At 33.8% G+C, this 14,169-nt stretch overlaps 1 protein-coding gene across 3 annotated transcripts in view; it reads right to left on the bottom strand.

Moving 5' to 3' along the window:
- LOC127277798 (protein groucho-like) overlaps positions 1 to 14,169 on the bottom strand; it is a 167,666-nt gene that overhangs the window by 135,817 nt on the left and 17,680 nt on the right. The window contains exon 1 of one of the 3 annotated variants that reach the window (XM_051299179.1): positions 1,304 to 2,339. The exons of the other annotated variants lie outside the window; for them this stretch is intronic. Within the exon in view, the coding sequence (XP_051155136.1) occupies positions 1,304 to 1,366 (63 nt within the window). The 5' untranslated portion in view covers positions 1,367 to 2,339. Of the gene's footprint in view, positions 1 to 1,303; positions 2,340 to 14,169 lie in introns of those variants that run through there. 3 annotated transcript variants of the gene reach the window in all.

Here is a 14,169-nt window from a genome sequence, read left to right as displayed (position 1 = left end):
CAGAGAGAGAGAGAAGGGACACGTGCGTATATATGCTTGCAGGCGTGGACACGTGTCTCGATGTTCTCCAGTGTATACGTACCAACCCCGCACGATCAACATTTCCAACGTACTCTGGGGGTTCTCGACGCAAATCTAGCCACGTCCACTTCGAAACCAGATTGAGTTACGCGCATCAAATATTTCATACTATATGCGCCATATAGTTAATACAACAACTACCACCACCACCACCACCTGACAGATGTTAACTCAAGTACTGTTAAATTGTTTTTAAAAAAGAAAAGCAGCTCATCAATATCACATATTCTGGGTAAAATTAAATTTCAACTTTTCTCCAATTTGTATTTTCTATTGTATATTTGTATATTATAAAAGAGAAAAGAGAGCGTCGTTTAATTTTGATAGATTAGGTTTCCTTGTGGTAATTAAAGTTAACAGCTTTCTGCATATAAATACACACATTTGTTTGAAGAAAAAGGAAAGAAAAAATTATCTTCAGATGCTTGGATAGATAACAACTTATATTTACCTAAAGAGAATGATTCTTGAGTCATTTGACTACAAGGAATTTTCAGGTAAGTTCATATATAAGTTGACCGTATCTACAACTACATCTTCTCCATCTCTCTTTCTCTCTCGCTTCTCCACTTGCGGGCAAAAGACTTACTCAACTCCAGTGACAATGGAATGCGGTTTATGGGGCGGACTGGATCTACAGTAGGGCTTACCGCACTAATTGAGCAGACTCATTATAAAATCAAATCCCAGAATAGAACCTCTTCCTGACGAATTTCTTAATATTGCTTTAGTCATTCTCCTTAAATAAAGGGTTAGTTTCAAGAATAATATGTTAGAAATGTTATATTATTTTGTAACATTTAAGTTGGTAGTAGTTAGTAGTAGTTAGTAGTAAATACAAGTCAATAAATTCGTCAAAAATTTGATTATTAATCAAATTTTAACGTTACAATTTATAAATTAACAGAGGGAGGAAAAAATTTGAAACATCTATTGATTCGAACGCAGTGTGAGTCATCAGGGTTTACAGTACTTTTTCATACCTGAAAGTAGTCGATTCACTGGAAATGTCGTTTCTTTGCTAAACATGGCAATACCGCCGTCGGGTAGTAACTATACACATTGTCTAGCAAACACACTTAAATAAACACCAGTTTCATCAACTTACCAATTGTACTTCCACATTTAAGTAAATGTTAACAAATTATTAATTATTTTTCCAACATTAAACTAAATGCGCAATAAAATTATTATCAACTAAAACACCAAGTTATTTACTCACCGGATGTCTAGCAGCTGCAGCCGCTGCCACAGCGGCGGCATTTATTCCAGCGCTTGGATACATTTTCCTTGTTTATGTCCGCAGAAAACACTACGGTCCTTTATTTTCTCTGAACTTTCCTTGCCACGTTTTATTTCTTTTTTTTTATATCCAAAGTTGCATCAGTGCACCACGCGATTTGCAAAAAATACCCTCATCGCGCTAACACTATTAGGTCACTAATCACCAGAAACAAAAAAAAAAAAACACACACACACACACGCGAAGAAACACAGCGCTAAGAGAGATGTTTGTTTATCAATAATTTCTGATAGGAAATTGTAATATTTCCCTTGAAATTATGATACGCCATCCAATCGCTATTTTTTAATATTAGCTGCTTCTTTTAAATTTGTATCTCCTGTGTATTTTCTCTCGTGTGGTTTTGCCGCTCTTGTCACGCAATGAGAGAAAAACGAAACAACGCCAACGAACCGTGCGGTGACCGTCGATAAGGTAGGAAGAGACCTTAGCGCAAGGGCGACTCGGAAAAAGACCGACGGAGCGTGGAAGCACAAGGTGCGAGTGAGAGAACGAGAGACGCTCTTCTTTCTCGAACAATGATTCTAAAAAGAGATACACTCTTTTATAAAAAAAAAAAAAAAAACAAAATATATTTCCTCCACAAAAACCAAAAAAAAAAAGACCAACACTTATACACGGTCTTATTAATTATAATACTAGAATTTTTTCTATAAAATATAAAAACACATCGACTTTTTTTTTTTCCAAACACGCACACTACACTCTTGTCACGCGCGATATTTTTATCTGCGGTAAAATCCACAGAAACACTGTATAACGTTAATCCTTTCTCCTGATGGAGTTTGTTGAATAATCCAATGATAATAAATTAATATTCACTTTTTGTTTTTTTTTAATTATTATTCGAAATTTGAGAAAGCTTGATTCTCTAAAACGAAAAATATTTTATTATAAGGAACAAGACAAACGATCCTCTCTCTTCCGTAGTCTCGAACCGACTGACTCGAAAGCGTGGTGGGGATTATATCCCCACCACTACACATCCAAACAGCTCTCGTCGCTTTTCCTTGCCCCGCTTCTCCTTTCCACTCATTCCGCTCCACACAACAAGAGTCCGACCCCACCAACATTAACCGGCGCGATAGCTCCTTTACAATTAGTCGCTCGGTTATGTAAAAGCCCGAAATCGCAAGGCACGAAATCACAGCTTTCGCGACGACCTCGTTAATAACCAACTTTGTCACTGAACTACCACGTTCGCTTTATTCTCAATGTCTCAACTATCTATCGAACATAATTTCTCATTGTTTTCATGTCACTGTTGTTGCTCTAAAAAAAATACTATAATTTTTTTTTCTCTCAAGAGCAGAAAACTTGTTTTAATAGTTTGGTATTTTCAAGTAGTTTTTTCAAGTATTTAAAGAAACCCACTATCTAAGATGGTAAACAAAACTTTAAAGAGATATTTGATAAACTATGGAGGTTGTGTATATAGTACGATTTTCTCAAGTTTACGATTGATCGAAGGGTCATGTGAAGAAACTTCTTATATAAAATGAAAAAACTAATAATTGTTGAAAACAATCATGTTAAAGTTATTCTTTATTCAATATTTACGTAATGATAAACTTTTTAAAGAAAATTTGATGTAATTTTAATAAATATTAAATATAATTTAAAAAAAAATACAATTAGAAGTCAGAAGTTTTGGATATAATAACACAGCAAATCGTATTACAAGTTTTCAAATGTCAAAACGCATATGCAAAACAGTGTGCTTGTTGGGTTTGGTATTTGGAAGCAGAGAGTTTTGGAAAATGTTGGATAGTGGATGGTCTTGTAGTCGTTTAAACGAGGCAAGCGTAACGACGTGCCGGGCATACGCGAGTATTAGCCCCCGTTGGTCGGTGTGCAAACAAATCGAAAGTTTTTCGCAAAATGGCCGACACCGGGCTGACACGGATGTCCGCATAAACTTCCCTTCTCTCTCTCACTCTCTCACTTCAGGGGGTTCAGACATCTCTTACTACCCCTCAGGCTGTTCTCGCTCACTCAACCGCCCCTCTTATGGCGATTCTCTCTCTCTCACTCGCCACTCGTGATTTCCCTCACTTCCCACACTACCACAAATATGGCGCCTCCACCCGTTTTCCAACCCCATGTCCCCTTTAGCTCTCCCAGGGAGAGACGAGCTCAAGCGAGAAGCCCTGATCCAACGAAGAAAGGAGCGCGAGAAAGAGCGAGAATCACAGATAGAATGTTTGCACGTGTATTACGATTGTGTATGTGAAACAGAGCGGGTGAGACGTAAGCATTCCATTCTGTGTGTGTGTGTGTGAATACCATACACATTTGCAAGCATACACTCCCAAGCAGTTTCCTACTTGATTGCCGCTATCGCTTTGGCCAGCATGAAAAGAGGTTACTCCACGTGGAGTCTGTCGTTCAACCTCAGCCAATGAGCATTCAACTTGACGTGCCTTGACAAATCATTTCACAGCTCTCCCTACTTTTGTTGCCTGACTAGTCTCAACTACACTGTCAAGAAACGAATAGAAATCTTTGCTCAGCCAATCATTTTTGGTGTTTCACTGAAGCATCACTGATGACTCCACGCGGATTCACAATAAAGAGAGGGGGGCCTATATAGCCAAGGTGCTATACGAAGCCACAGCGAAACATGAAAAATGGGGGGCTACACGGAGAAAAACACGGAGCCCCGGGGGTGATAGCGGAGGCGGAGAGAAGGTGAAAGAAGAGAGATAGAAAAGTGGGAAAAGGATGGAATGACGGCAGACAGAGAGTTTGCGGGATGGATACAGAGAGAGAGAGAGAGAGAGATCCTAGGAATCGAGACACGGAAGGAGGGTTCGAGAGAATGAGAATGGAAAAGTAACATAACGAAACGTCGATCCCATTACTGGAAGCCCTCCCTCGTTTTCCTCTCTCTCTCTCTCTTTCTCTCTCTCTCTACATACGAGATGATGCTGGTCGAGACCCTTAATCCAAGGAGGATTAGAAACCCCCATTGTCATGCTTCCAGGAAGACTCGATACGTATATTATGTACTTGAAAAACCTTGGCATTTTTGGGATTTTTAAGCTAAAGCGACACTCTCTCCTTTTCTCTCTCTCTCTCTTTCTCTCTCTAGATTGGTCCTCATGCTCGCCGAAATTCGCATTCAAGACCCTTTTGTTTAGTCTTTAGCCGTAGCTTTCCGTGCACCTCTTATATTCCCTTCAGTATTAATACTCTTTTGTTCTAACGTCCTTCATTTCTCTTCTGCACAATTCGCTGCTCGTTTTCCTTTATCCATTCGTTATAATACCACCTCTTTCACACTCCTTTACACGCCTTAGTAGCAGCGCTCACTATATATATATATATATATATTTCATGTCTTCTTCATTCCATGATTATGTATTCTCATCAAAATGTATCTAATAATTATATAACTACAACAACTAATAGAGTTACATTTCAAGTTATATTTACTATTAGTACAGTATTTTTACTTTGACAATTTTTCTTCATGAAAAAAAAAAAGAAAATAAACAAAAACTTTTCCGATGAAATATATTTTTATACCAAGTATTTTCCTTTTATAAAGGCGGTTGTATTTCTTTTACTATCAGTCTCCCTGTGGATTTAACTTGTTATATTTCTTTTTCTATATATATGTACTTCTATTTTTTCACTTTTTCTAAATTTTTGACTTTCCTCACTATATGTATTTCAACTTTTTTCCTCTATATATATATGTAGAAAGAGAGGTCTCTTTTCTCTTCTGTCAGTTGCGGATAACCTTTCTTTTTCCCTTGGACATAAGAACATTCTCTTGAATCTCGTGTACAATGTTTTTCCTTTCTCTAAAATGCAAGGTCTCTCCAACCCTTTATGTTTAAGGTCTTCTTTATTTTCTTTCTTGATTTTGGTTTTTTGAAAAGTTTTTTTCCTTCGCTCTTTCAATACTCTCTGAATAAGTATAAAAAATAACTGATTCGAGAGCGAAAAGTTAGTCATTAATGTAAATTGTAATGTTGAATCATTTAGTTAAAGATAATTAATTACTAGTTAAATTCAATTTCAGGTTATGTAAAAATAACTGAAATTGTAGTAAAATTTCTATATTAATTAATGCATATAGTGAAAATTGACTAACAGTTCACGGAGAGAAACAGATGGTACGGGGTACTATCTAGATAGTACCAAGTACCATATTTGATTTTACATATACGGACAGCTATCTAGATTCAATCAGTTATACTATCCAGATTGTACGAAGTAACATCATGATTGTAGTGGGTAACATAACCATACTTTTTGTAACATCTTTGATAGTACCGAGTAGCATAATGATGGTACCGGATAACATCTACTTTTTACCTTCTTAAGATCATAAATTCTTACCATCTATTTCTCTCCGTGTTGAATAACAGTTGCCATACTAACGGTTGTCATATAGTAATAGATGCCGTAGTAACGGTTGCCATAGTGACAGTTGACACAGTAACAGTTGTCATAGTAACAGTTACCATATAATAACAGTTGACATAGTAACAGTTGACATAGTAACAGTTGTCATAGTAACAGTTACCATATAGTAACAGTTGACATAGTAACAGTTAACACAGTAACAGTTGTCATAGTAACAGTTCCCATATAATAACAGTTGACATATAGTAACAGTTGACATAGTAACATAGTTGCCATAGTAACAGTTGACATAGTAACAGTTGTCATAGTAACAGTTACCATATAATAACAGTTGACATAGTAACATAGATGCCATAGTAACAGTTGCCATAGTAACAGTTGACATAGTAACAGTTGACATAGTAACAGTTGACATAGTAACAGTTGACATAGTAACAGTTGACATAGTAACAGTTGACATAGTAACATAGATGCCATAGTAACAGTTGCCATAGTAACAGTTGTCTTAGTAACAGTTGACATAGTAACAGTTGACACAGTAACAGTGGTCATAGTAACAGTTCCCATATAATAACAGTTGACATATAGTAACAGTTGACATAGTAACATAGTTGCCATAGTAACAGTTGACATAGTAACAGTTGACATAGTAACAGTTACCATATAGTAACAGTTGACACAGTAACAGTTGTCATAGTAACAGTTACCATATAATAACAGTTGACATAGTAACATAGATGCCATAGTAACAGTTGCCATAGTAACAGTTGACATTGTAACATAGTTGCCATAGTAACAGTTGACATAGTAACAGTTGACATTGTAACATAGTTGCCATAGTAACAGTTGACATAGTAACAGTTGACATAGTAACAGTTGACATAGTAACAGTTGTCATAGTAACAGTTACCACTTAATAACAGTTGACATATAGTAACAGTTGACATAGTAACATAGTTGCCATAGTAACAGTTGACATAGTAACAGTTGTCATAGTAACAGTTACCATATAGTAACAGTTGACACAGTAACAGTTGTCATAGTAACAGTTACCATATAATAACAGTTGACATAGTAACATAGATGCCATAGTAACAGTTGACATTGTAACATAGTTGCCATAGTAACAGTTGACATAGTAACAGTTGACATAGTAACAGTTGACATAGTAACAGTTGTCATAGTAACAGTTACCACTTAATAACAGTTGACATATAGTAACAGTTGCCATAGTAACAGCTGACATAGTAACAGTTGACACAGTAACAGTTGACACAGTAACAGTTGTCATAGTAACAGTTACCATATAATAACAGTTGACATATAGTAACAGTTGTCATAGTAACAGTTGTCATAGTAACAGTTACCATATAGTAACAGTTGCCATAGTAACTGTTGACATAGTAACAGTTGACATAGTAACAGTTGACATAGTAACAGTTGACATAGTAACAGTTGACATAGTAACAGTTGCCATAGTAACAGTTGCCATAGTTACAGTTGACATATAATAACAGTTGCTACAGCAATAATTACCATACGTAACAATTAACATGATAACAATTAGCCTAGAAACGGTTACTACAGAAACGAGTGCTTTAGTAACAGTTACCATATGATAATGACTCCCTTGATAATAATTGGCATAGTAACGGTTTAACGGTTACTACAGCAACGATGGCTATAGTAACAACTGCCATGAAAATACTTATGGTATAGTAACTGTTGCCATGGTAAATAACATTAATTGGCTTCACTTTAGTTTTCATCTGACTTTTCAAGTTTTTAATCTCGCACGTTGGCAAAACATTTCGCTTGATCCCATATATACGCCTTTCATTCATCTCGTGTCATTTGTTACGTATACAAAAATACAAAGCCTACGCGCTGATTCATTGTCTCTGCACTTTTTTTCCCCCTTTATTTCTCCTCTATACCTCTTTCCCTGTTTATCATTTTATCTCTCATCCTTGCAGCTCAGTGTTCACTTTACAAGAGCATTTCTACTCTTGTTTGCCTTCTATTTAGTCTGTTTATTCATTGATTCGCGTCTGGATTTTACTGGACGCGCAGCCTATACTCTTTGTCTTATTTCTTGGTAGGACGAGAGTGTATATATATATATATTGAGAAGCATATATATATATAAGCAAGAGTGTTGGCGAAACTTGGGCGACTGCGGTTGTGCGGAACCGCCTGCCGCCACAGCCGGTTTGCGTGTTCGCCCATGTTCCTCGGTGGATATGTGTCCTCGGTGAAGTTCGGTGCTTACCGAACGAGGGAGTTAAAGGGGAATGAGAGCTCGTTCCATGAGAAAGAGAGGATGGAAGTTATGTGCAAAGTGTTAGAGGGTGAGAGTGAGTGAGAGAGAGAGAGAGAGAGACAGAGAAAGCATGAAGCTTGAGAGCGATATAACCACTGTCGGGTGAACCAGTCGCTGTGGTCGACGTGGCTAGCCGCACCGTTGCTCTCAACTCGGGGCGACCTATATATACCTATATATAGGTATATTCCTCCACCACAAAGAGACTTCGTTCGCCTAGCTATTTGCTAAGAACATTGCATTTCTACTTGTATGACAATGAAATCCTTCTTCTGATTAAAATAATTAAATTGTACATAATATTATCTACTTTAGTTTTTTTTTTTTAAAGGAGTTAGACATTATCTTCCTTTGTCAATAAAAGAAATGTAATCCTAATTGACGTAGATGGTAAAAAAGGAGAATTTTTCATTTCACTGAAAATCAGATCTGCATTATCATTAGTTGGTAAAACAGATTTTAGTGATATCACTGTTTCAATCAGTGAAGAATCCTATTAATTTTCTGTGAAATGTATATAACTGATTTTTAGTATATAGAAATCTTACTGAAGTGATTCAGTTGTTAAATTCCAACTATTTTATCGGTGAAATGTCACTGATTCAAGATTAGATGACAATTTTTTCTTTTCTTTTAAATTGTGGTTTTTTTGCGACTGTAGCGCTTCTCGCGGTAAAAGTGTTGCAACTCAGGTGAGAGATGAATTTTTAACAAAAATGGCGTTATTATGAAACAACTTTTCGTAGCTGAATTACAATTTTTAAAATTGCATCAGGAGTATTTGTAGGTTAGAAATTTAGTAAAAATATTTTTAATACTTTTAGTTTTATTATTTTTATTGCTCAATAATTCCAGGAACTAGAATTTTTTTTGTTCTTTGCAAAATTTGTTAACTGCAGTATATATGTTGGCTATGGCAGAGTAATGATAATATTTCTGATAAGGGACACTAAAAATGTTTGCTTTTTGAATATTTCTATTCGCATTGGCAATTCAAAGTAAAAAGAGCTTGAACCGATTAGACGGATAATAATTTACATAAGGCCATATGTAATGCGAGTAAATACTGTAATTCACTTTACATATATATATTTCTAGATTATGCTGGAAATTTAAACACTTTTATACAATGTCATTTAGTTAAAAGTTAAGAAACAATAGTCGCATATTTAACTTTCAGTGTTCTAAAATTTATAGTTTAATAGTTTATTATAAAAATTTTCCCTTAAAAATATATTAGAATAAAAAATATAATAATATTTGAAAGTAAAAAAAGTTGAAAAATTGATTTAAAAATGTTATAAAAATATCATCAAATGTATGAGTATAAACTTTTCAGTAAATTGTTACAAATTTAATGGACTAAAAGCTTCTAATACGTTTACAATATATATATATATATATATATATATATATATATATATATCAAAAGAATGATAATAGAAATGATAAGGATCTCCTTAGCAAGAAGAATGAATATTTCATCATTCAAAATATTTTCAGTTTTATATTTAAAATGTCATACAATGTATGCACTGAGAAAGTCATAAAACTTTATTGCATTCAAAATATCTCTAAAAACACTATCTAACCTATATGAGAATTAAATTTTATTATTAAAATACGATATAAAATTTTGACAAAAAAAAAACACAAAATGAAATTTATAATCTATGCGACTATCCGAACAGCTATTATATATAGAGTTTTATTATTCACAAGATTTTTAAAGATGACTATATATTTTTTTCAAAAGCAAAATTCTATCAAAGCATAAAAATATCTGAATAAATTGCAAATTAGTTAGACATTCAACTATGATAGGGATTAATTTAAAAAGTATGTATATAATTTCTAAAGGATTAAATATACTTTTTTTGAAATTTCGTCAAAACCTGCATAAATAGTTGACAATATTATACGGACAAAAAAAAATAGTATATATACAAAATATGTTTCTTTTAAGACGCGGGTAAAATGTGAATATTATATATTAAAACTGGAAACCTTGTGTGCGTATTTAGGGATTATCCGATTCTCTGAAACACTAATCCTATATAACTTAAATTCGGGTTTTTGGGAGATGCTTTATTATATTACACGTTTTCACGCATTTTAACCAAAAGAAAGACAAACTGATCCCCTACCTAAATTCGCGTGTACTACTATATTATATACTCTATATATATATATATTGAATTACCAAGCAAATTTCGATATAGGGAGTTTCAGCTGCCATTCAAATCAAATATGTAAACATTGAAATCACATGAAAATTTATTTGCCTCATAATATATGGAATTTATTTTCTTAAAATTATATTCTCTCTAAATCTGAATTAGTAGTTTTCTATATACTAATGAAAGATTGCGTATTCGTTTACCAATTGAATTAGTAACAGTTTTGACTAATTTTTAGTAAAAAAAAACTATACGAATTGCTAGTAGAAAACTACTAATTCATGGAGTAAATCGTAATTTTTACTACTTTAAATTAGTAAGCCGATTTACTCCATGAATTAGTAGTTTTCTACTAGCAATTAGTAGTTTTCTACTAAAAAAGAGTCAAAACTGTTACTAATTCAATTGGTAAACGAATCCGCACTCTTTCATTAGTAGAAAACTACTAATTCAGATTTAGAGAGTTATTATTATTTGATTCAGACAAAAATAACCTAACCTAACCTAACCTAACCTAACCTAACCTAACCTAACCTAACCTAACCTAACCTAACCTAACCTAACCTTTAAAAAAAAAGAATTTTCAGTTACTTTAAAAAAGAAATTGCTCCCTCGAAAATGACCAGTTTCTGTCCTGCAGAATCACACATATAAATATATATACTATATATATTTACAGGTCTTCCTTTTTTTTGATTGCATATAAAACTCCGTGATTCTACATTCTAAAAAGAACCACGGTCCAATTTTCACCGTCGGATTTCGCAGATTTTGTATATATATATATATATATATATATACATGTATACGTACTTTGCTTAACCGCAAAAAACAATGTGTTTCACCCTGAGAGTTTTAGTGGCACAAAACTCGTGGACTTTTGTGGTTTAGCCGCATATAGACGCGGGAATTTAAACAACCACGGCACGTCTCAGTGATTCTTTTCACTATGAAAAGTTCGCGCACGTATATATATATATATATATATATATAGAAAAAAACTATCATAGTATGAGTGTATATGCAATTTGTAAATAAATTCAGGAAGTAAAATATTAAGTATTATATAAACGAAACATCAGACACAAAGTTGTCAAGACGCGGCTCATCGTCATAAATATATTGTGTATATATTTATATATATATACATATACCGTTATCCAAATTACAAAATGACACCATGTACATATTGCAAGACAATTTATGTCTGAAGATGTCAAAGATGTTTAAAAAAACAATCAATTTAATAGTTAATTTTTTTTAATGCTTACTTAAAATTTTTTCACAGTTTAAAATTAAGCGCGCTTTTTTTTACCAATAAGAGTTATAGTGGCGCAAGCGCAATTGATAACTCTAACATAACCTCGAATATTTCGAAAAGACGTAAATTAACTTCCTTTTTTCTTTTGGATAAAAATTATTAATTTTACATATTTTACAATATGCAAAAAAAAAAGATTCTTGAAACATTGCTGAAAGTTACAAAATATTTTACACTATTTTTAGTGGTTTTAGGAGGCGAAAAGCTTTACGAATATATGTAAATATTGAATTATGGATCTTGTTTAAAAAAAAAACAACAAATTAACATCGCATATGTGATGGTTATTATACAGGTACACCGCGTCGCGTCAGAGAACCACCTCTGAAATTACCCCCCTTCCCCCCCTCTCTCTCTGTCTCTGTCCAACTGGTGTCGCTTTGACTCTGTTAATACCGGTAGTAGGTCGACCCCATGCTCGCTCACGGAATTAACACGACCAAGTATTTATGGATCCTTGCCAGGTAACCTGAGGACCCTGTCTGGATGCTTTTTCACGGAGGGATTAATTAATGAGCCTGGACCGAGAATTACACGCCTTACCAGAGTCTGATACACGAATACAAATCTAACACGCATGTATATCGAACCTATATATATATATATACATATGTGTGTACGTATTAACAAAAAAGTACACGTGTTTTCTCTACTCCATACAAAACTATAAATATCGTTAATTCAAAAAGTTGAAATTTTAGATTTTTCCACGAGAGGTGTGGATAAAGATTACAAGGAGACAAATTGTTCGCAATGTGCTATAATTTTCTGAGTGAAAAAATGTTTTCTCCACAAAGAAATTTAAAAAAATAGAATAGAACAATAGAAAAATATATGGTATATGGTACACTGATAAAAAAAGATTTTATGTTTGCAACAAAACCATTTGATTAGGCGCAATTTTGGTTCTTGTAACCAAATTTTGTTTGGCTGATACAAAGTCGTAGATTTATCTCAACCAAACGTTTGGTTAAGCCAACAAAATTATTTAGTTGAACATTTTTAAATTCCAACAAAAATTTGGTTAACGACAACAAAATAATTTGGTTAACACAACAAAATAGTTATTGGTCTAAAAATTATTTTAATTTTTCGCGGTCCATAAATCAACGTTAAAATAAAAATACCCAAGTTAAAACAAATCAGGTTTTTTCTACCGATTCTCCGAATTTTTTTATTATTTCGTTCTGTAATCCGAATTGTAAAATAAGAAAAGACAAAGTTACAAAAAAAATTTACACTAACTTTTTTCTAATAATATAAAAGTTAGAAAAACTTTATGTCTCCATTATTACATTTAATCTAATTTGCGCAAGGTTATTAAATACCAAATTTTTATAGTGTAAGTGGAAGGGTAAAAAATTGCAGTAGTTTAAAAGTAGAATAGTAAAATTGTGTGTAGAATTGTTGAAACTGGATAGGTTATTTGGAAATAAAACACGTATAAGATGAAAGATAAGAAATTGTAACAGATAAATTAAGACTTTATTGAACAATTGTAATGTTAATTTAACAAACGTAGAATTGACTTTAATGTAGATTCTTTACTGAATTCTTTAAGTGAGCCGTACAAACTTTAATGCTATCCGCAGTACTATAATAGCACGACTGACAAAATCCTTCAACCCAGAATTGCACTCAGATACCTCAAGTACCTGGTTTTCCCTTTCCACCTGAATTTTACTTAAAACCTTAAATATTTATAAATATCGTTGTATCTCCAACAAGAATGACAAAAATAGAAGTGAAAATTGAGGTGTAATAGTGGAAGTGGAGTGGTGAAAGTGAAAAGCTTACAGTAGTGGAAGTGTAAGAGTAAAAGTGGAAATGGATGAATGGAAGTAGAAATAATTACATAATCGACCCCCCGAACTCAAAATGAGTTGAAATCAGACTTAATTTTGAAGTACAACAAAAAATTAGTCAGTAAGATGTCGCCATCTTCTACATCATTTTGCCTCATATTTCCTGCACTTTAAATCGAGTCAAATTAAACTTATCTTAAGTTCAGATTTTTTCTGTCAAGGTATTATTTTCATTAAATTACATAACCTAGGGTATAAATAAAGTTGTGAAAATTCGAAACCTAAAAATCCCTCCCTCTAAAAGAGTTTTCGGCGAAAAGTGGCTTTGATGGCGTTGAAACACAGTCGGTCGGGAGAATAATCCGAAGCAAAAGGCGCACACATATACATGTAGAGAAAATCGTCATGGTGTTGCAGAGTCGCTAATAGAATTACTTGCCCCTAGAAGTTTTTAACGGTCGATTTGGCCCGCAGGCAGGGTTCTTCCTGGTGCCTGCAACAGCAGCTTCGTATAGTCGTCCAGTTAGTTACCCTTGTATATGTGTATATTCCAAACCCTGCCATTCGACGTTTCGTCACGCCAGGGGGTCAAAACTGCCCGCAGATGTCGACCATAAACCTTAAACCCCATACGACCCTTCCTACATATGACTGCATATATATATATATAGCTAGTCCCGATGCGTGTGTGTATATGTGCCTGAGTCGTGTCACCCTACCCATTTCATTGCTGCCGTTTTAGCATTGTATCTCCCACTGAATACACGCCCTTAAAT

The sequence above is a fragment of the Leptopilina boulardi genome, unplaced genomic scaffold (genome assembly GCF_019393585.1).
Source record: "Leptopilina boulardi isolate dan_hultmark-lab unplaced genomic scaffold, ZJU_Lbou_2.1 LbouV2_179, whole genome shotgun sequence".
Taxonomy (NCBI): Eukaryota; Metazoa; Arthropoda; class Insecta; order Hymenoptera; family Figitidae; genus Leptopilina; species Leptopilina boulardi.
Note: the sequence above shows the minus strand (reverse complement) of the source record. Positions and strands in the feature narration are given on the sequence as shown.